The sequence below is a fragment of the Euleptes europaea genome, chromosome 7, assembly GCF_029931775.1.
Source record: "Euleptes europaea isolate rEulEur1 chromosome 7, rEulEur1.hap1, whole genome shotgun sequence".
NCBI classification, from domain to species: Eukaryota; Metazoa; Chordata; class Lepidosauria; order Squamata; family Sphaerodactylidae; genus Euleptes; species Euleptes europaea.
The window spans coordinates 101,443,724-101,471,003 of NC_079318.1; the positions used below are offsets into that span (position 1 = coordinate 101,443,724).

General features: G+C 53.2%; 1 protein-coding gene across 1 annotated transcript; it reads left to right on the forward strand.

The window, feature by feature from the left end:
• Window positions 1–1,500: 1,500 nt before the first annotated feature.
• CASQ1 (calsequestrin 1) lies at window positions 1,501–26,698 on the forward strand. The gene is made up of 11 exons (XM_056852978.1): window positions 1,501–1,746; window positions 7,242–7,326; window positions 7,681–7,781; window positions 8,876–8,987; window positions 10,174–10,247; window positions 11,111–11,241; window positions 15,041–15,086; window positions 16,842–16,896; window positions 23,113–23,213; window positions 23,851–23,925; window positions 26,516–26,698. The coding sequence occupies exons 1-11, from the start codon at window positions 1,504–1,506 to the stop codon at window positions 26,675–26,677; spliced, it is 1,185 nt and encodes a 394-aa protein (XP_056708956.1). The 5' UTR covers window positions 1,501–1,503; the 3' UTR covers window positions 26,678–26,698.
• Window positions 26,699–27,280: the final 582 nt, after the last annotated feature.

The window sequence follows — 27,280 nt, forward strand, 5'->3', positions numbered from 1 at the left end:
ACCCTAGTCTAGAGGGGCCCTCACTGGTCTGACCCAGCAGGGCTCTTCTCAAGTTCTCATCTTCTGACACAGGCCCCAAAGGCAGGGGGGGCTTGTCTGTGTGACTCCGTGGGGTCTCCCTCCTGCATGGAGCTGTGGGGGGAAAAGTGGCTTCCTTTTCAGCCCCCTTCCCAAAGCCCCGTGCTTCGAGGGTGCCATTTGTACCATAACCGTCTGATTTATTGATTGATGAAAAGCCTGCTCTCCCACCTTTCCTCTTGGTCCAGGCAGGGATGCAAAGTGAGATCCCTTTTCCGTCCTGTTGGGAGATTGGCAGGGACCGCGGAGGAGTCACGGTGACGTTGGCTGGCCATAGAGAAGCCAGCAGGGGCTGCGCTGAAGGCCGAGCCGGACAGCAGGACAATGATCGGACCCTGACCCCCCCCCCCCCCGCACATGTACACACCCATTCTTACCTAACCACCCGTGTGTAACTCAAGAGCCTCGAAGAATCCACCGACGGGGCCTTACAGTATCTCCCCGCCCGGCCGGCTCTCTAATTACCCTTCTCTCCGCAAAAGTCCATCTTAATTTACTTCAGACTCATCTCCTCTTATTTTTAGCCTGCCCTCCTTCCCTTGGAGCCCCCCCCCCTCCCTCTGGCCTCGCACACCTCTGCTCCGGTCCCCCTTTCTTAATAAGGCGATAAGAAAATGCCGTCAAATTTAGGCCATGAGAAGACCAGGCAGAGAGGACAGGAGAGGGGAGGGAGGGGGCTTGGATGAGAACACACCCAGGGAATTTGGGGGTCTCCAGCAGAGCAGCCCACGACACCCCTCCCACACACACGCATAAACACGCATGTACATGCATGCGTGGCACAGGCAGGCGTTTTCAGCGGGTCCCCGCGGTCGAGGGATCCTGGCGGCCCAGGTTAGGGAGCCCCGCAGCTTACAAGGCTCCCGATCGCCCATATACATATATAGGCAGGGAGTGAAGGGGTGGGGGGCCTGGGCATTGCCAAATGCCTCCGGCTGCGACAGCCCCCCGGCCCCAGGGCCCTCCCCCTCCAGCTGCATTTATGGGCTGCCTGTCACTTTTCTCCTTTGCTTGTGGAGCTTTGCGCCCCTCGGAGTGGCTGTCACCACCCGGGAGCAGGGCCCCCTCCTCCTCGAGCTCGCCTGGCCTCCTCCTGTGTCAGCAAAGAGCCAAGAGCCTCGACTCTGGTTCCCTGCCCCGCCAGCCACCTTAAAGAGAGGAAGGGAGCAGGCGAGGCAGGAGAGAGGGAGGGGAGGAAAGAAGGAACCCAAGAAAGAAAGGAAGGAAGGAAGGAAGGCGGGAAGGAAAGAAGAAGAAGGCAAGAACCAAGAGGACCCCCTCTTCCCACCACCATCTTTTGGGGCGCTTTGGTCTCTTCATCCACAGGGGAGGGGGAAGGACCAAGGAACACAGGAGCATCTCTTTCCCTCTCTCTCTCTCTCTCTCTGCCCCTTGGCTCTGGGCACCGCACCCCACCGGATCGGGATGAAGTGGGTCGGGCTGGCGTTGGCAGCCCTGCTGCTGGCCGTAGTCAGCCCCCTGGCCCGGGGTGAGGATGGGCTGGATTTCCCGGAGTACGACGGCATCGACCGGGTGGTGGACATCAACGCCAAGAACTACAAGGCAGTTCTGAAGAAGTACGAGGTGCTGGCCCTGCTGTACCACGACCCCGTGGAGGACAACAAGGCCTCGCAGCGGCAGTTCGAGATGGAGGAGCTGATCCTGGAGGTAAAGCTCAGGGGTGCCCACGTTGGAGCCAGCTGGCAGGCACGGGGCCGCCCGTGGTGGCGCATCTGGCAACTGGTGAGGGGTCTGGAGACCAAGTCCTAGGAGGAAAGGCTGAAGGAGCTGGGTGTGTTTAGCCTGGAGAGGAGAAGACTGAGGGGGGACATGAGAACCATCTTCAAGCACTCGAAGGGCTGTCACATAGAGAGGAGGGTGCCGAGTGGTTTTTGTTGCCCCAGAAGGTCGGACCAGAACCAACGGGTTGAAATTAAATCAAAAAAGTTTCCATCTAGAGATGTTAGGAAGAACTTTCTAACAGTCAGAGCGGTTCCTCAGTGGAACAGGCTTCCTCGGGAGGTGGCGGGCTCTCCTTCTTCGAAGGTTTTTATGAAGAGGCTAGATGGCCATCTGTCAGCAAGGCTGATTCTATGACTTTAGGCAGATCCTGAGAGGGAGGGCATCTTGGCCATCTTCTGGGCAAGGAGTAGGGGTCCCTGGGGGAGTGTGGGGGGAGGTAGTTGTGAATTTCCTGCATTGTGCAGGGGGTTGGACTAGATGGCCCCGGTGGTCCCTTCCAACTCGATGATTCTATGGCCATGATGCAAGCCCGCCAGGCAGCTGCTTCCGAGTGGCGCTCTGGGCACCGAGGAGCGAGGCCAGGAGTGGAGTCAAGGGAACAGAGCAGTTGGGGCCAAGTGGGAAGGGGGGAGAGGAGCTGTCAGAGGTGGGGGGGCTGAAGGTTGTGGTGGGGCTGTTCTCCGTTGTTCCGCTGCTCACCGGGCCCCTTTGCTGGCTTCTTCTGGCCAGGCCGGCTGCTCTGTGGAACCCGGGGGGGGGGCTTCTCCCACATCCCTGGGTGAGGGTGCCAGGCAAGGGCTGCCTTTCTTTCGTGGCAATTCACCCGTCTCTGGGGAGGAGCAAAGACTTGGAGACCAGAGGAGGCAGGAGGGACTGGGGCAGACCCCCGTGGGGCTTCAGCCCAAGCTTGCGGCTGGCTGCACTGCTGGACTACGGGGCCCAATCCAGCAAGGCACCCCTTGGGTCCTCGGTGACCCTTTGAGATGGAATTGCGAGGAGGGGGAGACATTCACTAGGCTGTAATGAGGGCCCCCGGTTTGTGGTGGGCATGGAATCGGGTCTCTGAGCAGCAGGGGGGGCAATATCCGGCGGTCACAAACCACCCCACCACCCTCATCTGGCTGCTGGGAGATGGCGCTGAAACTCCTCGCATAATCTGCAGCAAGGCCGGGCACCCTAGTGCCATTAAGCATGCCCACGGTCCTGGTTCAAACCATGCCATCTCCAGCTAAAGAAGCACCAGGGAGGAGGGTGATGGGAAAGAGCCGCTGTCAGTCCCAGGAGGCAAGATTGACCTGGGGGGGGGTTAGGGTTAGGGTTAGGGGGGGCAGGGTCTGACCGGGAGGAGGCAGCTCCGGGAGGGTGCCCCCCCCTCCCACCTCCTTCCCCAGAGCCAGGGGGCAGCAGAACGGGAGCAGCAACGGGGCTAAATCTGCCCTCGCCGTAATTGGAGTCTTGCTAGGACAGGAACGAGAATCTCACCCTTGCTCTGTCCTTAAAGGCCTGGAATAGTTTCCTTGCAAATCTGGCAGTGGGGGGTGGAGGGGCTGGGGGCTGGAAGTCTGCATGCCAGCTACAGGCACAGGTTTGTGGAATGGACATTCTCAAAGGGACTCGCCAGGGTGTGCGGCTGTCCCTTTAGGGAAGTGTTAGTTGGGCATTCCTCAGACTTCCACCCCACCCACCCACCCCAAGCCAAGGAGGGGATTAAGAGGCTGGAGAGGGAGGAGGGGTGATTAAAAGGGGTCAAAGGGGAGGAGGAGATCAGATGGGGGGGTCTCCTGCCACAGAACATGGAGGGATCCAAAGGGTGCGATCCGGCTCCTTCCCTCCCTGCCCCCCCGGCATTCTGGCCTGGCCATGGGGGGGGCGGGGAGGATGCGCTGCTGCCCCTATTGCTCCAGCCGGGGGGGGGGCGTCTGTGCTGGGCCCCACTTCTGCCTCTGGTCTCACGGTCAGGATTTGGCAGCATTGCCCAAACCTGCCGAAGACGTTTGCCGTGAGAGAGAGACCCCAGTGGGAAATGATGCCCGGAAAGCTACACCATTCGTCTAGGCTGGGGCATCTTTGCCCACTGAGCTGAATGAGGGGTGGGGGCCGAGGGAGAGCCCGCTGAGGCTCGACTCGCTTCCTGCGTCGCGTCCAGCCTGGAGTTCTGCAGTGGCCAAAGGATGCCCGGGGGCCCACGTGCCAGCCGTCAGGGGACAGGAAAGGCAAGGTGTGTTTGGAGACCTACTGGGGGTTGCAACCAAGCACTTGGAAATGCAGGTCCCTCCCCCTGGATGCCTACAAGGGGGAGGGGTCTTCTGCTAGTCACTGGCCAGCCTGTGTGGCCCCTGCCCTTCTCTCGGACCCCTGCCCCTGGTTCTCCAGAGCTGCCCACTCCTGAAGCGGCATCCTCCACCTCCTTGGGCACTGATTGGTGCATCGGGCAGGGGAGGTGGTGTATTACCCATGGTTCGGTAAAGAAATGATTCCAACAGGCAAGTGTTGGGGAAAACAAAGTACACAGTTTTATTAAACAAAAAATACACCCTTTTACCCAAGCTAAGTAATCTTTCAACAAAAATAACCTTTTATCCAGGCTGAGTCTGAAATAAGGATGGGAAGTTGTCTCCTGGGAGGCAAGCAAGCTGCTTCTTCTCTGGCAGCCGTCCTGGTTCTCCAGACGCCCTCCTCCTGGCTGGCTCCTTATCTGAAGCCCTCCCCTTCTTTTAACAGAGAGTGAAAACTAACCTTTCCCCCCATCACCAGGTGCTCATCATTTACAGTGCTGTGTGAAAGTTAACTCTCTAATGACCTGAGATTGCTCTCACATGGGGAAGGGCTGCATTGATCACCATCTACCTCCTCGTAATACAATGGTCTTCCACAGTTTCCACTACAGTGGCTCCATTGCCCCCCCCCCACATGCCCCCCCATTCCCCCCCCCCACATGGTCCAGCGTGCCCTGGCTGGCGGCCTCACTAGGAGTCCTTTGGTGCCCGGAGGAGGAGGAGGACGGCGTCAGGGGCAGCCTGTGCCGGCCCTTGAGCATGGCTGAGATTCCTCTGGAATCCGCCGGATCCTTGGAGCAGGATTCCAAGAGCGCCCGAGAGTGAAGTCAGCTCCTCTCCTAAAATATCCTCGGAAGTCTGCTATTCCCACTGGGCAGGATCTCTCCAGGAGCAGAAGGAGATCCGTTCCAATCCAGTGACTGAACCACTATGGAAAGATGCAGCAGAGAGAAGACCCTGGGCAGATGCCCCTCGCCTCTGGCTCTGCCCTCGCTTGTACCCAAAGACTGTGCCCGAAGCACTCTGATTCTGGGCACTGCCTTCTGCAGAATTTCCACCCACCTGAGACAGGGTTCCCCTGATATTCAGTCACCCGAAACGCATTGCCTAGAAATGAAAACTGTCTGTCCTTCGCCTCCTCAAGAAGTCGGTATACTGGCTGGAGAGAACAGCCGAGGTGGGCTATCCCGCTCTCCTGACCCAGCAGCTGTTTAGGGCAAAAAGGGCCACCCACCCTGAACACATGAAGCTGCCTTATACTGAATCAGACCATCAAGGTCCATCAAAGTCAGTATTGTCTACTCACACTGGCAGAGGCTCTCCAGGGTCTCAGGCAGAGAGGTCTTTCACATCACCTGCTTGCCTGGTCCCTTTCAATGGTGATGTCTGGGATCGAACCTGGGACCTTCTGCATGCCAAGTGGAGGCTCTCCCACTGAGCCATGGTCCCTCCTCAACCCTGCAACATCCACACCAGACCTGCTTGCTGTGTCTAGGTGATGGGAGGTTGCATGGGACGAGGGCTGGGGACAGCGGGACAACATGGTGTGGGCCTCAAGCCTCCATCCTAGCGATGTGGTCAGGCATTGAGGCCCAGTTCCCCACTGGCCATTCTCCACAGAGTCAGCATCACGTGCTTGCACGGCCAGGGGAGTGCCAATTGAGTGCCGCCTTGGGGTCAGGAAGCCATTTCCCTCCAGGCTAGATTGGCCAGGGATCCTGGAGGGGTGTTTTTTGCCATCTTCTGGGCATGGGGTGGGGGGTCACTGGGGTGTGAGTGGGGGTGAGGCAGTTGTGAATTTCCTGCATTGTGCAGGGGGTTGGACTAGATGACCCTGGTGGTCCCTTCCAACTCTATGATTCTATGAAATGTTAGGGCAAAGGTCAGCATCAGTCTTGCTAATATGCCACTGCATTTGATAGTTGGCACATAACGGCTGTTGGCACCATGACACAGACACGGGCATTGTGGGAGAGGGGGCTGCCGATGCTAGCTGATAAGCAGACGGCCACAGTCAGCAGTCACGTTCTGAACTGAGACCAAACTGAACACCAGCGCTGTTCATTTTCTTCTTCTAAATCTGATCTCAAGGGCCCAAGGGGGTTCTGGTGCCAAAACCCCTGCTCAGATCCAAGTATGAGTGTCTCTGACCATATGCAGATTGCATTTCTTGCACCCCTGACAATCAACAGCCAGATTTGCATGACAGAAGGAACGGGCAGGAGCTTGTTGTGACTTCCACGCCTGCCTGAGCCCTGGTACCTCTCTCGACAGACACAAAGCACCCTTTGGAAGTGATCAGTATCCCCTGCCTCACAAAGCACAGGAAGAGTGGGAGGGGGCTGTCAGCTCACCTTCTCAATGTTCAGAAACCTTTATGCAGGTGTGTACCTATGGTGAGGGGAACAGAGCCCTGGAATGGGGCCATGTGTGAATGCAGGCTTCAAAGCATTGCACAGCACAAGGGCAATCATTCTTTCTGGGAGAGACCCCCTCCCCAGTTCCTTTCACACCCTTGTGAGGGTTGGGCGTTCCCACCCTCCAAAATCCAGTGGCCCAAACGGACCTGCTGCTTTTCTCCCTGATGTGTGCCATCATGCTCTGTCTGCATCCTCTTCCAGGCCCAGGAGCTCGGCCACAGTGGGATGGAAGGAAAGCGGCAAACAGGTGCCCAGACAAGGAAGCCCCGTGGCCCTCCCCAACCCCCTCTCTTGCAGAGGGGCCTGGACCTCCCCTTCTCCAGCCAGCCAGGAAACAGGGGGACAGAAGGCTGGGATCTAGGGAACCGGGCACCCATTCCAAGTCAGACTTCACCTGGGACTTTGGTTGCCAACTGACCAGGGGGAAAACCCGCCTGGCCTTCTGTTGTAATCGGCCAGAACCAGCAGGCAAAGCTTCTCACAGCCGGCACGATCTCTTGGTCTGTTCTGGAGCCCAAGCTGCTGCCAAAGGCGCAAGAACAAATGTCAACGGGAAAAGCTGGCAACCCTCCCTGCTGGCCAGTCCTGCTGTGGTCAGGGGGGCTTTCGGCTCTTGCTCTGCCCCAGCCACGAAGCTCTCTGAAACGCTTGCATTCTCTCTCTCTCCCTTCCCTCTCTCTGTCTGTCTGTCTCTCTCTTGTCTCTGTCTGCCTCTTCTTCCTAGTTAGCAGCCCAAGTCCTGGAAGATAAAGGGGTGGGCTTTGGCCTGGTGGACGCCGAGAAGGATTCTGCTGTTGCCAAAAAACTAGGTACCTTGCGGGCCTGGTGCATCTTCGGAAGGGGGTGTTGCTGGGGGTGGGTGCATTGGCCTTGCTGATTTGGGGGGTGGAGCCTGAGGAGGACGAGGTTTGGGGAGGGGAGGGACTTCAATGCCATAGAGTCCAATGGCCAAAGCGGACGTTTTCTCCGAAAGAACTGATCTCTGTCACCTGGAGATCAGTTGTAATAGTGGGAGATCTCCAGCCACCACCTGGAGGTTGGCAACCCTAGTGGGGGCTGTTCAACCAAAGCTCTAGGGTGGCTTTTCTGGGCCCTGCAGACAGAAGTTCAGCCGGGGGAGCTTCTGCCGGCCACTAAGGCTGCCGTCGCCTTCCCTTGCACAGGGCTGACTGAGGAAGACAGCGTGTACGTCTTCAAGGAGGATGAAGTCATCGAGTACGACGGGGAGTTTTCAGCCGACACCCTAGTGGAGTTTCTCCTAGACGTAAGTGCCCTCGCCTGGAGCCCCAGCTTGGCCCTTCCCCCCCCACCCCCGGGGTCTCCGTTTCACTGACTTGTGCATCCTTTCTGCCTTCTCTTTGTCTCTGTCCTCCCCAAATGGAACAGCCTGAGGCATTTTGACTGGCTGCACTGAGCGCTTAGAGCAGGGGTGTCAAACGTGCGGCCCGCAGGCCGAATCCGGCCCCTTGAGAGTTCTTATCCAGCCCGCAAGCCAGCTGAGGCGGCCACCACCACCACCACCACCCTGCTCCCAATGGAGTAGGGTTGTCAGGTCCCCCTCCGCCACTGGTGGGAGGTTTTTTGGGCGGAGCCTGAGGAGGGCGGGGTGTGGGGAGAAGAGGGAACACATGAACACCTGAAGCTGCCTTATACTGAATCAGACCCTCCTGGGTCCATCAAAGTCAGTATTGCCTACTCAGACCAGCAGCGGCTTTCCAGGGTCTCAGGCAGAGGTCTTTCATGTCACCTACTTACCTAGTCCCTTTAACCGGAGATGCCGTAGAGTCCAATTGCCAAAGCGGCCATTTTCTCCAGGTGCACTGATCTCTATCGGCTGGAGATCAATTGCAATAGCAGGAGATCTCCAGCTAGTACCTGGAGGCTGGCAACCCTATGATGGGGGCTGGCGAGGCGTGGCCCGTCCCGACCAAGTGACATTTATATAATACCCCAGCTCTTGTAACAAATGAGTTTGACACCCCTGGATTAGAGTCTTGTGGCTCCCTTGGAGTCCAGGGTAGCTGGAAGCTTGGCCACCAAATCCCTCCTCACCTCCCCCACCCATGAAGGGGAGCGGAAGCTTGGCTTGGTGATCAGTTGTGGCCGACTTGAGCTCAGGTCTGGACTCCCAAATGAAAACCACACCAGGATAAGCCAGTTTCTCACGGCTTTCTGCACACGTCTGCCCCTTCCGCCCGTCCTACCTCCATTGTTCATAGGGTCTCCTCACCAGGCCCTTCCTGGTAAAGTCTGCCTTCTGGCACCAGCGGCTGGCATCGGGGAGAAGTGATGAGCCGTGTCTCTCCAGCCTCTGGATGCCGAAAGCTCAGGCCTTTGCCTGCCCGTCTTCCCTGACAGGTGCTGGAGGACCCGATTGAGTTCATCGAGGGAGATCACGAGCTGGAGGCCTTCGAGAACATTGAAGACGAACCCAAACTGATTGGCTACTTCAAGAACGAAGATTCAGAGCGTGCGTGCAGCACGGGGCGTGGGATGGGGAGGGCTTGCGTGGCTTCCTTTACACAACGTGGCGAGCTGACCTTGTGCGTTTCGGATGCCAGGTGGGCCACCCGGGCCACCCAATCAGCCACACACCTGCCAGCCACCTGATCCCATCAGCAGCCCTGCTTCAGGCTGGCACAAAACTATGGGGCAGGAAGGGGTTGCGTCAGGATTTGGCTCTCGTGGCCCCTTCTTACATGCCCAGGGGAATGCCAATCGATTGCCACTTCGGGGTCAGAAAGCAATTTTCCTCCAGGCCAGATTGGCCAGGGATCGTGGAGGGGTGTTTTTTGCCAACTTCTGGACACGTAGGGGTCACTGGGTGTGGGGGGGGAAGGTAGTTGTGAATTTCCTACATTGTGCAGGGGGTTGGGCTAGATGACCCTGGTGGTCCCTTCTGACTCTATGATTCTATGTACCAGTCCTGAAAGCTAACTTGGGGGAGGATCCGGCAGCCTCCACCTCTTTAGGTGACGGCCATTCTGGACACAGAAGTGTAGAAAGAGAGGGCTTTGGAGGCTGGGGAAACAGCCCCGATCCAGCTCTGCCGCGGACTTCTTGCTTCCGTTCTGCCTGCGAGGTGCAGGAGTGCCCCAGTGCCAAGACCTGGCCTGGGGCACTGCTCTTTTTGGCCTTTAGCAGACATGTGCAAAAGGGTCTGGAAGCACATTGGAGGCAGCCCAAGATGGTTCAAACCTCAGTCTTGACCCAGCGGCAGGCGGCAGGTGCTTCCATGGCTACCGGCGGGGGCACATGTCTCTTAATCCTGCCTCTCGTTCCGTGTGGCTGGCGGGGACCTTGTGGGGCCTCGGCTGGCCACATGCCTTTCCTGAGCAGGGGCCGGGGTTGCCAGCTCCAGGTTGGGAAATACCTGGAGATTTTGGGGGCGGAGCCTGAGGAGGGAGGGTTATGGAGAAAGTGGCAATCTGACCTTGTGCATCCTAAGGGTCAGCTTGCCACTTTCTGTAAAGCATAGAGTCCAATTGCCAAAGCGGCCATTTTCTCCAGGGGGACAGATTACTGTCACCTGGAGATCAGTTGTAATAGCGGGAGATCTCCAGCTACCACCTGGAGGTTGGCAACCCTAGCAGGGGCTTACTTTACAGAAAGGGGAGAGCTGACCCTCCTCCTCCTCCTCCTCCTCTCCCCTTCAGATTTCAGAGCCTTCGTGGATGCTGCAGAGGAGTTCCACCCATATATCCCTTTCTTTGCTACCTTTGACAGCAAGGTATGTGGCCATGCTGGGGAGTGGGGTGCATGGGTGGGTGTGCGGCTGTGCGCATGTGTGCAGAGTATTGTCAAGTCACAGCTGACTTGTGAAAACTCCTTATGGGGTTTTCAAGGCAAGAGAGGTTCAGAGGTAGTTTGCCATTTTCCGCCTCTGCGTAGCAACCCTGGTATTCCTTGGGGGTCTCCCATCCAAACTCTAACCAGGGCTGATCCTGTGGGGGACTCTGATCTGGAGAACCGGGTTGGTTTCCCCACTCCTCCACATGAAGCCTGCTGGGGGACCTTGGGCTAGTCACAGTTCTCTTAGAGCTCTCTCAGCCTCACCTACCTCACAGGGTGTCTGTTGTGTGGGGAGGGGAAGGGGAGGTGATTGTAAGCTGGTTTGATTCTTCCTTAAGTGGCAGAGAAAGTCGGCATATAAAAACCAGCTCTTCTTCTTCTTCTGAGCTTCTGAGATCTGACGAAAGCCACCCAGGTCAGGGGCCTGCTGGGGATGGGGGAGCCCGATGAGGGGCCAAGATGATACATGTATTTATTTGCTGCATCTAAAGTCTGCTTTTATTGCTGAGCCTCAAGGAAGGTTGGAGTTGTGGGGAGGGGGGGCTGCAAAGACCACCCGGGCAAAGCTGTACTGAACCATCTATTTATCTGGTAACGTTTTATCCTGCCCGCCCTCCAAGAAACTCGGGCAGAAAACATGATTCCCCACTCCCGATTTTATCCCCACCACAACCCTGGAGGTAGGTTAGGCTAGGGGTGTGTGAATGGCTCAAGACCCCCCCCCCGCCCCGTGAGATCCTAGTCCAGCATTCTCCCCCAAGAGATTAATGCTCCCCTTGCCCCTCCCTTCCCTTACTCCAGGTTGCCAAGAAATTATCTCTCAAACTGAACGAGATCGATTACTATGAGCCCTTCATGGAGGAGCCGGTGACCATCCCTGACAAACCCAACAGCGAGGAAGAAATCATGCAGTTCTTGGAGGAGCACAAGAGGTGAAGAGAGGCGGGGGGGTGGGTAGGAGGCTTCTCTGCCAGAGGAGGTAGCGACGGCCACAGGCAGAGATGGTTTTAAAAGGAGATTAGACAGCCTCATGAAGGACAAGCCATGGGGACTCAACAGAACCTCCACGTCCAGAGGCGGTCAACCTCTGAGTACCAGTGCCAGGAGGAAACCTCTGGGGAAGGCCTTGGCCTCTGTACTCTGTTGCTGGACCGCCGGAGGAATTGGCGTGAGACAGAGGGTCGCCAGGTCCCTCTTCGCCACTGGCGGGAGGTTTTGGGGGTGGAGCCTGAGGCGGACGGGGTTTGGGAAGGGGAGGGGCTTCAATGCCATGGAGTCCAATGGCCAAAGCAGCCATTTTCTCCAGGGGAACTGATCTCTAACAGCTGGAGATCAGTTGTAATAGCGGGAGATCTCTAGCTAGTACCTGGAGGCTTAGAATTCAAGGTGCAAGCACCAGCAAAAGTAAACCTAAAATAAGGTAACTACAATACAAAATTGCTCTTAAAATGTATATTAAAGGTAATTACTAACAGGCACAACCTTGGTTGAGCAAACAGGAAATTTACAAAAGGTTCAAAGTGAATTCAATGTAACATCATATAAGCTTTACACAAAGATAAATATAGGCAAAAGTGCTCAATGCATATCATAATTTCAAGTCCATGCATGTAGATTGCAAAATTCAAGCAACGGAGACAAGACGTGGTGCAATGGAAATCCGGTATAATTCCATTTCATATGAAACTTTATCAAGCTCTTAGTCCTTCCGTGCTAAGTTCATTCAATATATGAAGGAGTGTGCCTTCCTTGTATTCATGTACGGCAAAGTAAGACGTCTCAACCAAGGTTGTGCCTGTTAGTAATTACCTTTAATATACATTTTAAGAGCAATTTTGTATTGTAGTTACCTTATTTTAGGTTTACTTTTGCTGGTGCTTGCACCTTGAATTCTAAACTCCCGAGTAGCACTTGCAGCCGAATTTTGACTAGTACCTAGATGCTGGCAACTCTAGTGAGACAGGATGCTGGACTAGATGGACCCTCACTGGTCTGATCCAGCAGGAGATCTGCTTAGGTCCTCTCCAGGGGAAGGCCTCTGCCTCTCTGTCCGGTTGTTAGCCCCGCAGAGGAACTGGCCGGCCACTGTGGGAGACGGGATGCTCGACTGGATGGACCCTCACTGGTCTGATCCAGCAGGAGATCTGCTTATGTTCTTGTGGGGAGGGGGAGGCAAAGAACTGCAGTGTGGGGCCCCTTTGCAGGAGAGACCCCAGCCGGGGAGCCTGCTCTGCAACCCAGCTCCTCTGCAGGAAGCTTCTCCTACGGCATCCCACCTGCTGTCCAAGACCATACTTTGCTCCTTGGGCATGTGCAGAGGGCACTCCTAGACCCCCTGACCTCCCTAAGCCCACCCTGGTCGGCCACACTCTTTTGGCAGGGAGCAGCATTTTTTCACGGGTCAGAGAGGCCTGTGTCCATCTTGAAGGCAGCCGACAATGTCCATAAAACAGCAACTGCCCATAAGTAAAAACTAAATCCATCCAATGCAGTCTGGAATAAAACCATCTTCATCTGCCTCCTGAAGATTGGAAAAGAGGGGCCCAGGTGCACCTCCCTGGGGAGGTTGTTCCATAATTGTGGGGCTGCCACTGAGAAGATCCTTTCTTGTGTGCCCATGACAGAAGGGGAAGGGAAGGTTTGGGAAGTGGGGGACCTCCATGGGGTACAAGGCCACAGAGACCACCCTCCAAAGCAGCCATTTTCTCCAGGAAACTGATCTCTGTGGTCTGGAGGTCAGTTGTAATTCCAGTATATCTCCAGGCCCCACCAGGAGGTTGCTCCAGATAAGGACGCCCCTTCAAGAGCTGATTGTGATTGAGGGCCCCTTCTGCATCTAGGCTAGCTGATGGGGATTTGTGTCCCTCCCCCATTCTGCTCTCATGAACACATGAAGCTGCCCTATACTGAACCAGACCCTCGGTCCATCAGAGTCCGTATTGTCTACTCAGACCGGCAGCGGCTCTCCAGGGTCTCAGGCTGAGGTCTTTCACATCACCTACTTGCCTGGTCCCTTTAACTGGAGATGCCGGGGATTGAAGCTGGGATCTTCTCCCCAAGCAGATGCTCTAACACTGAGCCACGGCCCCTCCTCATTAATCATTAATACAAACAGAAGAGGTTTTCATATCAAGTCTATGTCTAGCCAATGTAGGGTTGGCATTTGCATCCAGAGATAGGGAATACAAAAGGCATACAAAGGCATGCAAGCATCCTTGCAACAGCCCTGTGAGGTAGACCAGTATCTTTACCATTACAAGCGATGACAGGACACAGAGCCCAAGAGAGGTTTGTCTAAGCCTACCCAACCAATTTGCAGCAAAATTCCCATGCAGGCCTTGCAGGGATCGGGGCCTTTGGTGCCTCCTCTCCACATCTGAGACCCCAGAATTCAGTGGAAGGCTTCCCCACCCAACCCCAGCCTCTCTGTCTCTCTGAGCATGGCATGAAATGGGGCCAGGGTTATTTCTCCCTGGTTTTGTAGCACGAGCCCCCTACCCCACCTCCAGCCCTCCCCAGCCAGCCGCGGCTCCTCCTGCCTGCCTGCCTGGCGCACGGGGCTGGGTTGCCATGGCAGCCGCTCTCCGTTCCATCCTCCAGATTAGGGCTGTGTCTCATCCTCGGTGGAGCGATGCTGGGGTCTCGGTCCCCCCCCCCAACTCCTTCTGCTGCTCGCCTGCCCCAAAGAGGGTCGTGGAGCCAAGAGCTCCCGGTACAATCTCCCCTTCACGTCTCTCTCGGCAGAAACGGTCTCGGACGGTGACTCACCCAAGCTCAGGCGGAAAGAAACGCCGCCAGCCTTTCAGGTGCCCCCCCCCCATGGTGGTTTGGTGTTGCCATGACAGGCTCACACGCACACACACGCACACAGCTCAGGACAGCCAGGCCCAGCAGGATCAGCCCCCTGCCCCCCACCTTGGGACTCCACCAGACCCACACCTCAAAGGTCACGTTCATGGTTGAAGGGCGAGAGAGAGCTCTCTCAGCACTGCCCCAGCCCGTGGGACGACTGCTAAATTGCAAATAGGTTGTAAATTGCATTTAGGCTGTAAAGACTGGCAGGTATCCCAAGATGTTGTTACGAGATAGTTAAACCTGGTAGCTAATTTAAGTAGAGTAAATAAAATGAAAGATAAAAGAAACACTCTCCTGTCCAGAGCCATAAAACTGCGACTCACCTCGCAGCGCCCATTTCCCCTTCCCCTAGAAACTTATGTCTAAGGGTGAAAGAGCAGAGCCCCCCCCCCCCGGGCCAGGAGACCCCAGTGCATTTTTCCCCTGTCCCAGCGGAGGGTTTGGCTGCGGGTCTTGTGGACTCTTTGGGGCCAGCAACCGCGTGCAGAAGCAGAGAATTGCAAGAGACAGTCTTGGGGAAGGATCAAGAGGGGAAGACTCCCCCCCCGAACAAGGCCCCCATATTCCTGTGAACTCCAGCCCCCCTTCCCTACTCTCCAGAGACCCCCTGAGAGAAAGAGGATCATGCCCACTCTGAATGGCCAGCACCAGGAGGTCTTGGAGACTTTTGCTAGGTGGGGGACAGAGGCGGGGGGGTACCTGAGGCAAAGCTCTGCCAGTCCCCAAGACGACAGGGCTCTGCATGGAGAAGACTGACGGGCTCTTCCAGATTTCCTGGCTGCTTTCACGAAGCCGAAGCCCCCGGCCCACAAGTAGCCGTCTCCTTTCTCGCTCTTTCTCTCTTCACGTTGCATTCCGTGTGTCCGTTTCTTGCAGGCCAACACTGAGGAAACTCCAGCCGGACAGCATGTTTGAAACCTGGGTATGTCCAGGGGGAAAGGGGGAGCTCCAAAGAGGGAGGGGCTCCTTGACTCATGCATAGGGTGGCTAGTTCCGGGTTGGGAAATACCTGGAGATTTTGGGGGTGGAGCCTGAGGAGGGTGGCGTTTGGGGAGGGGAGGGTCTTAAATGCCATAGAGTCCACCTTCCAACGAGGCAATTTTCTCCAAGGGAACTGATCTCTATCACCTGGAGATCAGTCGTAATAGCGAGAGATCTCCAGCTACCACCTGGAGGTTGGCAACCCTGCTCATGCACCACATTTGCATTATGGCAGGCAGACATACCACCTGGAAGGGGGAAGGGGGCACGGAGCCCTGGCACTCCAGGGTCCATGGGCCACTTCTCCCCTACCTACGTCCTTCTCACAGGGGGCTAACCACAAGCAATGCAGCACAAAACATGGGGCACAACAGTGTAGTTGCCGGTGTAAATGGGCCCCTCGCCTTGGGCAGCTTAATACCCAATCCATTGTCAGCTAGATTCCAGTCAGGAGCACCTGAGAGACCAAGATGTCATATAGAGGAGGGTGCCGAGTTGTTTTCTGTTGCCCCAGAAGGCGGACCAGAACCAACGGGTTGAAATGAAATCAAAAGAGTTTCCATCTAGACATTAGGAAGAATTTTCTGACAGTCAGAGCAGTTCCTCAGTGGAACAGGCTTCCTCGGGAGGTGGCAAGTGCTCCTTCCCTTGAGGTTTTGAAGCAGAGGCTAGATGGCCATCTGTCAGCAGCAATGCTGATTCTATGACAGGGGTGGGGAACGTCAGGCCCAGGGGCCGTATAAGGCCCGTGAAATCATTTGGTCTGGCCCTTCATGGGTCCTGGCAGATCTCTAGCTCAGAAGGATGCTGCCCTGCCTGAATCTCTTGGGCCCAGCTGGGGACAGCAGAGCTCAAAAGCGAGTCGGTCTACGTGGCAGACACTCGGAGTCGTCTCCGGTCGTGCCTCTTGGCTAAATGTTTGATCAAATATAGCAGGCTAATTTTTAAGTTGATAATTTTGTATGGCCCACAAATGATGTTATAAATATCCAAATGGCCCTTGGCATAAAAAAGGTTCCCCACCCCTGTTCTATGACCTTAGGCAGTTCATGAGAAGGAGGGCACCTCGGCCATCTTCTGGGCATGGAGTAGGGGTCACTGGGGGTGTATGTGGGGAGGAGGTAGTTGTGAATTCCCTGCATTGTACAGGGGGTTGGACTAGATGACCCTGGTGGTCCCTTCCAACTCTATGATTCCATGAATCTATATCTGGGCTGGGAGCTTTTTTAGAGAAAAGCTCCCTGCATCAAATCCCTGAGGAAGGGAACGCTGACTTTCGAAAGCTCCAACCCCCACAAAATCTTGTCGGCCTCTAAGGTGCTCCTGGACTCGAATCCAGCTGTTCCAGGGCAGAACAGCACGGGCTCCCTCCTGAGACTGTAACTACTTCTCATGGGTTTCCCTTTGAGCAGCTGGCCATTGGGCTGATTCTCCCGGTGCCCCCCCCCCACAGCCGACAGATGTAGCCTAAAGGAGGGGAGGTGCAGTTGGAGAGATTGGGGGGGCTTTGAAAACTTCCTGCCAGTGGCCCAAATTGCCTGTTGATGTAGGAAGGCCGAGTCTTTCGGGGAGTTCCCTCATGTGAGCCCCATCTGCGACTCCCATGGGGCTCAAGCATGTGAGGAAGCTCCCCCCCATCTTTGCACCCAGTGGGACAGAGGCCGCTCACGCCCCCTCTCTTGACTCTTCCCTCCAGGAGGACGACATTGATGGCATCCACATCGTGGCCTTCGCAGAGGAAGATGACCCTGGTAAGTGGCCCTGGTCCTTGGGCTTTAATGGCATCTGGCCAGTTGGGGGAACATGGCACCAAATCGACTTCCTTCCCCCAACCCCTGTGAGTAGCATTTACAAGTAGCTCATGTCAATCAGCTGTCAAAAAATGCAGGCTTGTGTGTGTGTGTGCATTGGTGTGACTGTGAGGGGCGGGGCAACGTGTGTGCGGGGAGTGTGTGAGTTCCAGCTGCTGCCAGGCAGGGTGTGTGTGTGTGTGATTCCCAGTGTATTTTTTTTTAGCACGCACTTTATCCTCCAGCCTGTGGGGGATTCAAGAGCATGTGGTTAGGTTGCCAAAATCCAGGGCTGGAGTTTCCCCCAAACAAGTGATTTTTTTGACTAGGGAGAGGCTGTGGTTGTTGGAGCATGCTTTTATAGCCTGCAGACCCTATCCCCCCTCTAAAAGCATGCCCATTCAGCTTTTTCCCAATCATGCAGCATAGGGCAGAGAGAGAGAGAGAGAGAGAGAGAGAGAGAGAGAGAGAGAGAGAGAGAGAGAGAGAGAATCGAAGGTTTCATAAAACCCCTGTAAGGAGCAGGGGGCTTGGGTGTGTTTTTTTAACTGTGCTTACCCCACAGCAGCTATCTTAGTGAAAGAAAGTAACCGGGCTGTAGAGGTCTATACAGACGGAGGAAACGCCTCCGTTCCCTACCACCTGACCCGCAGTTAAGAATTTGATAGGTTTAGTTTCAGAGGGAGAAGGGAGGGGGGAGAGGCTAGATGCCTGCAAGAAATCTAATTTGTAAGCCTCTGATTGGATGAATTGTTACAAAACACGCAGGCATTCCTGCAGACAGCTCGCTACATAGGCATCAGGGGTCTTTCAAGGCAGGTTTCTCATTGGTTGACTTATCGTAGCATTGCATTCTGGGGAAAAGAACACGCGGGAGCTTGCAAAATGAACTCCAGGCTGTCTGTAAAAGAACTCTTCAGTAATCTACTGACATCCACACACTGGAACAAAGTGAAATGTATTTAAAAGCACAAAAACAGATCACAGACGCATGTTGCATGGGGGAAGGGGCTGAGGGGTTGGTAGCACCATAGGAAAAGCACCCAAGACACGACTGGGGGGGGAAATGTATTTTTCTGTGCCTTTCCTAGCCCCCAAAGCAGCCCTGCAGTGTAGGCACATGTGACCCACAGTGGTGAGCGAGTTTTACAGAACGCTGTGCTTTCACAAGGTGCGCCCCCACCTTTTTAAAAAAATAAGCCACGTCTGCTGAGCTGTAAGGGTTGTAGAGGGTGGGGGGTTGGGGAAAGTGCTTATCGACTTCCCCAGGGAGGGAGGGATGTGTGTGTGTGTGTGTGTGAGAGAGAGAGAGAAAGAGAGAGAGAGAGATGCCTCTTTCTACCCCCTGCAAAAGCCAAAAACCTCTTTCTACCGGCTAATGCCCTTATCAGCGGCTATGCAGAGCATGATTTTCAGACTGCATGAGAGACAGGGCATACGTGTGTGTGTGTGTGTGTGTGTGTGTGTGTGTGGCTGCCTGTGTGGCAGCCCTTCTTTCCCCTCCCTTTTTTGCAAAGCCAATCCACCCCACCCACGCCTAGTCTAGGCTTTAAAAGCCAGGCTTTGCCCCATTTCTCCCTGCAGCAGGCTTTCTGATTTTGCAGAGAGAGAGGCTTTGACCCGCCATGGCTACCACACCCTCTGGTTCTGGACGAGTGCAGCAGCAGCACCATCCTGCCTGTGTTCCACCGCACCCCCAATAACAGACATGCTCCTCTGATACTAGAGAGAATAGGTATGCAGCGTGACTAGTATCTGTTCTAACTAATAGCCATAAATACCCCTCTCCACTCCCCTCTTCAAGCCCTCCAAGTTTACGTGAAAGTAAAAAAATAAAACACAGAGGAAAGTTTTCCTTTCTTAAACTCTCCTGTTGAAAAGAGAGGTTGGATGGTTAATTCACACAAACAAAAAACACTCACACGAGCATCCCTGACGCCCAGCCCCAAGAGAGACCGAACAGGGCCTCCTGTTTTTGCCCGCTTGTGTGGTTTTTTAAAAAAAAACGCGCCAGCCCCGTCAGGCGGGCCACCCCAACACACCAACTTGCAGGGAGAGCCGGCCAGAGCGCCAAGCTTTGGCACAGAGGTCAGGGGCGGCAAGCTTGGGCGCCCCACCGATTTTCACGGAATTCGGAGCTGGTTTTTAAAACACAACGCCGACCTTGCCGGGCGGGATCTTTGCACTAACTTGCAGAGAGAGCCAGGCAGAGTGCTGAGCTTTGGCACGGAGGTCAGGGGCGGCAAGCCTGGACGCCCCCCGTTTATTTTGTGGAATTCAGAGCTGTTTTAACAACAGCTCTGTCCTGCGTGTGTATCGTCGAGAGGATAGCAACCTACCCATCGCTGGATGCGTTTAGGTGAGGGGTGTCGGCCGTGTCACCCTCGAGGGCCTGCGGGGTGGCACGGAGGAATGGTGGCGTAAAATGACCCTCCTCACAGCTAGATGTTGCACTTTATTAGGCACAGGGGAAAAGATTGCCTAAACCTGTTCCATGAGGTCGGTAAAATGCCTTCTAAGGACCATCTTCCTCTTTAAGAACATAAGAACATAAGAAAGGCCCTGCTGGATCAGACCAAGGCCCATCAAGTCCAGCAGTCTGTTCACACAGTGGCCAACCAGGGGCCTCTAGGAAGCCACAAACAATGTATGATGCAAACATACAAATACATAAAGACTCCAGAAACACGCACCAACCTTTCCCCACCTTGGGGCCACATTGTATAGGTAGGGATTCATGGTTCAGCTCGTGCAAGATGTACAAACTGAAGATCTTTTAGCATAGTTGCACTTTAACGGTATACCCGTCTGATATAAGACATAAAACTGTCTCATCATGAGCAGAAGATGTGTTCTGCCTATGGAAAAGAAACTGAATCTAACACAGTTTAGGAATTAGCTGCAGATTAACCACTTATTCCTCTCCTGCACCAAATTTCATGATACCTAGTTTAAGCTTGCTAAATATCATTTCAGGGCCCTAATCTAGATAATGTTTGGACGGCCGCTGTAGTGTCCGCATTAATACCTTTGATATCGTACCCCTATATTCTGCAGTAGCCCACTTAAGATTAGAAATCCTAAGAAAATATTTCGGAAAAATCCACAGCTTGGTTATTTAACCAGCATAGTTTTCATGGGCTTTTTTATTTATATTAATTTAATTGTAAACCTCCTCGAGCAGGACTCTGAAGTATCCTAAATAAATAAACTATCATAAACGTCCTTGCATCTGATTTTACAACACTTTTGAAAGATGCCCAAGGTTGAGGTGAGATGAGAGATTAGTGTGGAACGCTCAGAAAGGTCTCAGAGAAGTAGTTAGAAAACCTGATAGAGAACTTCTGGCAAAAGGAGGTGTGTAAAACAAGGACCACGGGTGGGGGGGAAGTGCGATTCTTAAATACTCATTTTACTCTTCATCAGAAACCTGAATAAAAATGAGCTGTCGTGAGAATCGGGGTGCCCAATGGAAACTGATGTATGGGTGTTTTTTTTAAAAAAAATCTAAGCCTTCTTGTTGTAATGCATCAGGCTGGAACAGGTCATCATGCCTTCTCTGTTAGGTATCTAGGCTGCTGTGGTGGTGGTATCCGATTAGACCATGGTTCTGTTAATTTTTCCTGCTATTTCGAGTGGGGATCTATAACGTAGTGAGGATTGGAGACCGGATATATCCTGCTGCTTTACAATGTAAATCAGTAAGATTATTTCTTGGAAAATGCCCCCAAGCCTTAAATTATGGCTGAAATAATCAAATGGAGAAGACGCGAGGAAGACACTTCCCACATAAATTTAAAAAGAATAGGCATGATGCTCTTTAGTACCATTCCTATGAAAGGACATTATACTTATACTCATATAAGTATATACTCATATTCTTAGGGTAGACGCGTAGGACCTTCGACTCAATCGTTCTTACAAACAGACATTAACTGTCTCTTGTGCTCATACTTTGTGTACTGTTCCCCTAGCATGGGCAGATCCCCCCCAGACTCATGAATGGATCTAGAATCGAGCTTTATGACATACAGCATCTGCGGATTTCTGAATGCTTGCGGGAATGTAGTGATGCATGAATTGCCTCAGTGGGGCTGGAGGTTACAGAGTCATCATAGGGGGGAAATTTTAAAAAGCTACCAGTGAACAAGCATGTGGTTGTGCAGCTATGTTCAGACTGTGACCAGCACATGGTTTTTTACATGCTTTCTGTGAGGGGTTAAGTCACCTTATAAAGTAGAATATTTCATAATACCAATGGACCTCGAACTTGTTTTGTTTTTAAAGTTATTTTTGATTATTGCCAGGATAGAAAATATGTGGTCTGAAAAGAAAATATTAAAATGGCCTTTCAATCTAGCTTTATATTGAAAATTAAGAGAAAGTGCTGCTTTTCTTTAGGATATTCCCCAATGGAGTTTCTGCAACATGTGCATTTATTTTAATGTAATTATTGGAAAGCCTGACAGTTAAGTAGCGACAATAAATTTAAACAGTTTGTAGTCATTTTTTTAAAGCATGACTTTTTCTGTCAATTTCTGGTCATCTTTTGCTTGCAAAGTAGAACAATACAACCGTACTTTAATTAACCTTAGATTGTTAAATAGTAAAGTAAACAACTTTGTATTAACAAGTATTACACTTTTGACCTATTAAAGCAAGGAAGACTTTAGAGATCGGTTGTTTTAGAGTAAGATCTGTTAATATTTTCACATTAATTCACAAGTTTTTTTGCTAGCCGTATAAATAGACTCTGTTAAGATGACGGTCTTAAGTCTAGCAACACGTGGTTTTTAGTTGCTGTAGAACTTTAATAAGGTAATAAGGAAACTGACGATCTTGTTACATTTTATAAATACATTCTTGAATATGTAAAATTAACCTGAATTACTGTATACTTAATGTGCATTGGTAAGTTGGAGCAGAATCTGTGCAGACAGATCTCATCTGTATTCAGAAGTTAAGGGCTTACACAGGAACAGGTTTTCCTAGGGAGGTGTTAAGTGCTCCTTTCCTGGAGGTTTTCAAGCAGAGACTGGATTGCCAGCGGTTAGCGATGCTGATTCTATAACCTTAGGCAGTTCATGAGAGACCGTTCATGAGAGGGAGGGCATCTTGACCATCTTCTAGGCAAGGCATTGCAGAGCACGGCCTGGGGCAAAACACTCTTCTCCACTTGTGAATAGTGGGGATCATATTCTAGTTGCATCCTGATTAATACTGAAACCAAACTAAGTCAAATCAAAAAGGCACCCAGGTGGTAGAAAAACTAGCCAGTATGATTCAGATCCAGACAATAACTTGTTTGGGGGAAACTCCAGCCCTGGATTCTGGCAACCTAACCACATGCTCTTGAACCCCCCGCAGGCTGGAGGATAGAGTGTGTGCTAAAAAAAAATACACTGGGAATCTCACACACACACACACCCTGCCTGGCAGCAGCTGGAACACCCCCCTGAACACACGTTGCCCCGCCCGCTCACAGTCACACCAATGCACACACACACACAAACCTGCATTTTTTGACAGCTGATTGACATGAGCTACTTGTAAATGCTACTCCTGTGGTTCTTGTAGGTTATCCGGGCTGTGTGACCGTGGTCTTGGTATTTTCTTTCCTGACGTTTCGCCAGCAGCTGTGGCAGGCATCTTCAGAGGAGTAACACTGAAGGACAATGTCTCTGTGTTACTCCTCTGAGGATGCCTGCCACAGCTGCTGGTGAAACGTCAGGAAAGAAAATACCAAGACCACGGTCACACAGCCCAGATAACCTACAAGAACCAATGAACTCTGACCGTGAAAGCCTTCGACGCTACTCCTGTGGTTTATCATGTTTTCCCACTGAAATTGACTTTGAACCAGTGAGAAGCAAAAGAGATTAACAGAGCATTATCCCAGAGAAGCGCCTTCAGAAAATGAGCCCACAGCTCTGTCTGACATCAGCTTTCACACTGAAGTACACAGAAATCTTGTGGACGATCATCCCACGCTGGGATGGCCTTTGAGTCCCTTTAGCCGGACAGAAGACCTGTGGGGCCAGACAGCAGGCCCCCATGCGGGGAACTCTGCAAGAAGGACCCATCTGGCCCCAGGGATGCGCCCCCAGTGTCCTCCACCGCTCAACCTCCCCATACCTCACCCCTCCTCTCTCCCACTTCTGCTCTCTCCGGCCACAGACGGTTATGAGTTCCTGGAGATTCTTAAGGATGTGGCTCAGGACAATACAGACAACCCAGACCTCAGCATCATCTGGATTGACCCCGAGGACTTCCCACTGGTGAGCAGGCAAGGGGGGTTGACGTCAGGGAAGCTGCAGCTTCCTCTCCAAGACCCTCTCCCGGCCACTCTGTCTCACAGACCACCTTTCCACCCAGAGAGGTCCCCAAACCTATACAAGGTTCTCAGCCAAGCCCCAGAATTCCCTAGGGCTTAGGGTTGTCAGGTCCCTCTTCGCTACCGGCGGGAGGTTTTTGGGGCAGAGCCTGAGGAGGGCGGAGTTTTGCGAGGGGGCTGACTTAAATGCCATAGAGTCCAATAGCCAAAGCGGCCATTTTCTCCAGGTGAACTGGAGATCAGTTGTAATAGCAAGAGCTAGCACCTGGAGGTTGGCAACCCTACTAGGGTCTCATTAGGGTTAGACTCATTAGTGAGGGCAGCGGCCTCAGATCCCACAGGGCCATCTCAAGAGGGGAGAGGGATTTGCTGCCCTTATGTGGAAGAAAACCATGTTGTACAATTTTCCCATGGAAAGAGGAGGTGGGGTTTGGTAGAGACTATTTATAGAGCAATTCCGGATCCTAGCTAGCCCCTCCAGCCCCCACCCCTGTCCCTAGGGGAGGGCAGAAAAGGGCTTGTGCTTGGTAGATGTGTGTAAGACATCAATCTTCTCCCCCTCCTTCTCCTGCCCTTGACAGCTGATCCCATACTGGGAGAAGACTTTCGACATTGACCTGAACCGGCCTCAGATTGGGGTTGTCAACCTGACCGACGTAAGTACCGAAAGCTCACCGGAGCCCCTCAACTGGAGCCTCGCTGCAAAAATTCTTCCGAAGTACCCCGTAAAGCCCAGTGAGGACACTTGATCAGGGAATGCGTGAACGACGCCCTTCCTGCGTTCGCAGTCCTCTGCAACAGGGTGCTGCTTTTGCCAGGGAGTCCGAGACAGGCTGGGCAGCCTCCGGCTGCTTTACTTTAGGGGGCAGCATGGAACAAGGAGTAGGGGGTCACTGGTGGTGTGTGTGGGGGGGAGGCAGTTGTGAATTTCCTGCATTGTGCTGGGGGTTGGACTAGATGACCCTGGCAGTCCCTTCCAAATCTGTGATTCTATGAGAGGAGAACCCTCAGCAGAGCCCTGACTCCTGGTTACTTATTGAACACATGAACACATGAAGCTGCCTTATACTGAATCAGACCATCAAGGTACATCGAAGTCAGTATTGTCTACTCAGACCGGCAGCAGCTGTCCAGGGTCTCAGGCAGGGGTCTTTCACATCACCTACTGGCCTGGTCCCTTCAACTGGAGATATTCCCCCATTGAAGGCTTGCCTTTTTCACGAGGGCACAGTGGGACTCCTCAGCCCCCATTCTTCAGCCCCAGTCTTCCTTCTTTCCAGACAAATGGGCACAACCTGGCCCACTTCTGTTCTTCAAGAACTCCATACCCATTTGTGACAAGAACGACACCCCTCTCTCTCTGCGCCTACCATGCCTGACCAAGGGAGCTCAAAAGCTTACTCTCTTGTCAGTCTCTCAGGTGCTCCTGGACTCTAATTTAGCTATTCTACCGCAGACCAACACGACTACCCTCTGAGCCTCCCCCCCATATGCCCTTTCTGAAGAACTGCCGTTGTTTCCTACATAACCCAACAGGAAAAACTGGCAGTGAAGCCCCAGAAGCAAAAGTGCCCCAGCTGATTCCCTGTGGCGTGGGGGCCCCCAGTTCCTTTCTCTCCAAAGCCTGTCAATGGAAGACAGAGAGAGAGAGAGAGATCTAGGTCATTGGGGAGGGGCTGTGGCTCAGTGGAAGAGCCCCTGCAGGAGGCCCAGGGTCTGACTCCAGCAGCATCTCCAGTTAAAACATTCAGGCAGCACGTGATGTGAAAGACCTCCGCCTGAGACCCTGGAGAGCCACTGCTGGTCTGAGTAGACAATACTGACCTGGACGGACCCATGGTCTGATTCGAATAGGTCAGCTTCATGTGTGCTCGTGTGCTCATGTGAGAAGGAAGAGGCTATGGCTCAAAGAAAGAGCCTCTGCTTGGCATGCAGAAGGTCCCAGGTTCAATCCCCGGCATCTCCAGTTAAAGGGACCAGGCAAGTTAGAGATGCAAAAGACCTCTACCTGAGACCTCGGAGAGCCCCTGCCAGTCTGAGTAGACAATACTGACTTTGATGGACCAAAGGTCTGATTTAGTTATAACGAATTAAAAGTTGAGCTAATATTATACACATTGTTATTATAATTTATTATAGAGTGTACACGCATTAAAAACACTAGGGCCCAAAACGTATAGGCTTCAAATTAAAATTACTAAATATCCAACAGTGTTGATGATCTGTAATAAATGCCAATATAAAACCAGACGCATTTTGGCCTTCCTCAGTGGTCATATATAAATTCATACATATTTTCACAAACACATCCCAAAATACATACAAGGTATGCTGAAAAGTAACCACCTTATATCTTGTGTGGCCCGTTGTCAATTGTAGTGAAAGATGTTGTTTTCACCATTTAAAATTGGCACACACACAAAGGTTCTTATAGTATATTTACAATGTCCTGTGGGTGTGTAAATCATCAAATAGTGATACAAGGCAAAGTATAGTGTTGGATATTTAGTAATTTTAATTTGAAGCCTATACGTTTTGGGCCTAGTGCTTTTAATGCGTGTACACGCTATAATAAATTATAATAACAAATTGTATAATATTAGCTCAACTTTTAATTCTTTGTGTAGTTAGGTTGAGTTTTTTCCCTTTTTGTTTTTTCCTACTGATTTAGTTATAAGTCAGCTTCAAATGTTTGAATCAGTCCAATCCCCAGTGGCATCGCCAGTTAAAAGGACCAGGCGGGAGGTGACAGGAAGGACCTCCCACCGAGACCTGGAGAGCTGCTGCCAGTCTTAGACAGTATTGACCCTGGTGGACCGAGGGGGGCTCGTTCAGCATAAGGGAGTTTCACATGTGACCGAGGGGCACACAATGTGGCCGTCCAGAACCCCGTCCCTCCCCCCCCGCCTCCCCCACTCCCTTGACCGGATGTCTTCCAGCGTGGTGTCGTGGTTTGGAGCGGTGGACTCTGATCTGGAGAACCGGGTTTGATTCCCCCACTCCTCCACATGAGCGGCGGAGGCTAATCTGGTGAACCGGGTTGGTTTCTCTACTCCTACACATGAAGCCAGCTGGGTGACCTTGGGCTAGTCACAGGTCTCTTTGAACTCTCTCAGCCCCACCTACCTCACAGGGTGTCCGTTGCGGGGAGGAGAAGGGAAGGTGATTGTAAGCCGGTTTGATTCTCCCTTAAGTGGTAGAGAAAGTTGGCATATAAAAACCAACTCTTCTTCTTCTTCCCGGCAGGCCGACAGCATCTGGCTGGAGATGGACGATGAGGATGACCTGCCGTCAGCCGACGAGCTGGAGGACTGGATCGAGGACGTGCTGGAAGGGGAGATCAATACCGAGGACGATGATGATGATGATGACGACGACGATGATGATGACGATGACGACGACGACTAGAAGCCGCCACTGGCAGCTCGTGGCCCCGGGCCAGGCCCTGCCTGGGGTGCCCTCTGTGTCATCCCTCCCCCCAGAGTGTCACACAGGGGGCCACCGCAGCAGGGCTCTCGGCCCACACCGGCGCCCCCAGCCCCCGACAAGAACATCTTTTTATATTGACCCTCTTTAAGCCAAAGGTCCCCACCTCGTCCTGCCCCCCCCCCCAGCTCTGGGCACCCCATTCTGCGCTTTCCCAGCACGGGTGGAGAATCGGGTTCGCCAGAGGGTCTCCCCCCTCCCCTCATCGGCCCCGTCCCTTCCCCACCTGGCCTTGCCATATCCTGTTGGGCTCCTGTCTTGAGAAGAGACACCCTGGACCGAAGAAGAAAAGCAGAATCTGCTCCCAGGACAGGACCCCACGGCTGGCACGGCCCTTCTTGGCCACGGGAATCTCTTTGCCCCCATCCCACGCCTCAGCATGCCAGCCCCACAGGAAGCTGGGGGTGTGGAGGGGTTCCAACCCAGCACAGCCTGAGATGCCATTTCCCCAAAACAACAGGGGGGGATTCCACCCCAGGCCTTTGATTGGCAGCACGTGCAAGGAGCGTGTCCATGCAGGAGGCT

Coding starts and splice junctions, on each gene's coding strand:
- CASQ1 (XM_056852978.1), top strand. CDS start 1,504: ATGAAGTGGGTCGGGCTGGCGTTGGCAGCCCTGCTGCTGGCCGTAGTC. Junction 7,782..8,875: donor TAGTGGAGTTTCTCCTAGAC/GTAAGTGCCCTC, acceptor CTTCCCTGACAG/GTGCTGGAGGACCCGATTGA. Junction 23,214..23,850: donor ACCCCGAGGACTTCCCACTG/GTGAGCAGGCAA, acceptor TGCCCTTGACAG/CTGATCCCATACTGGGAGAA.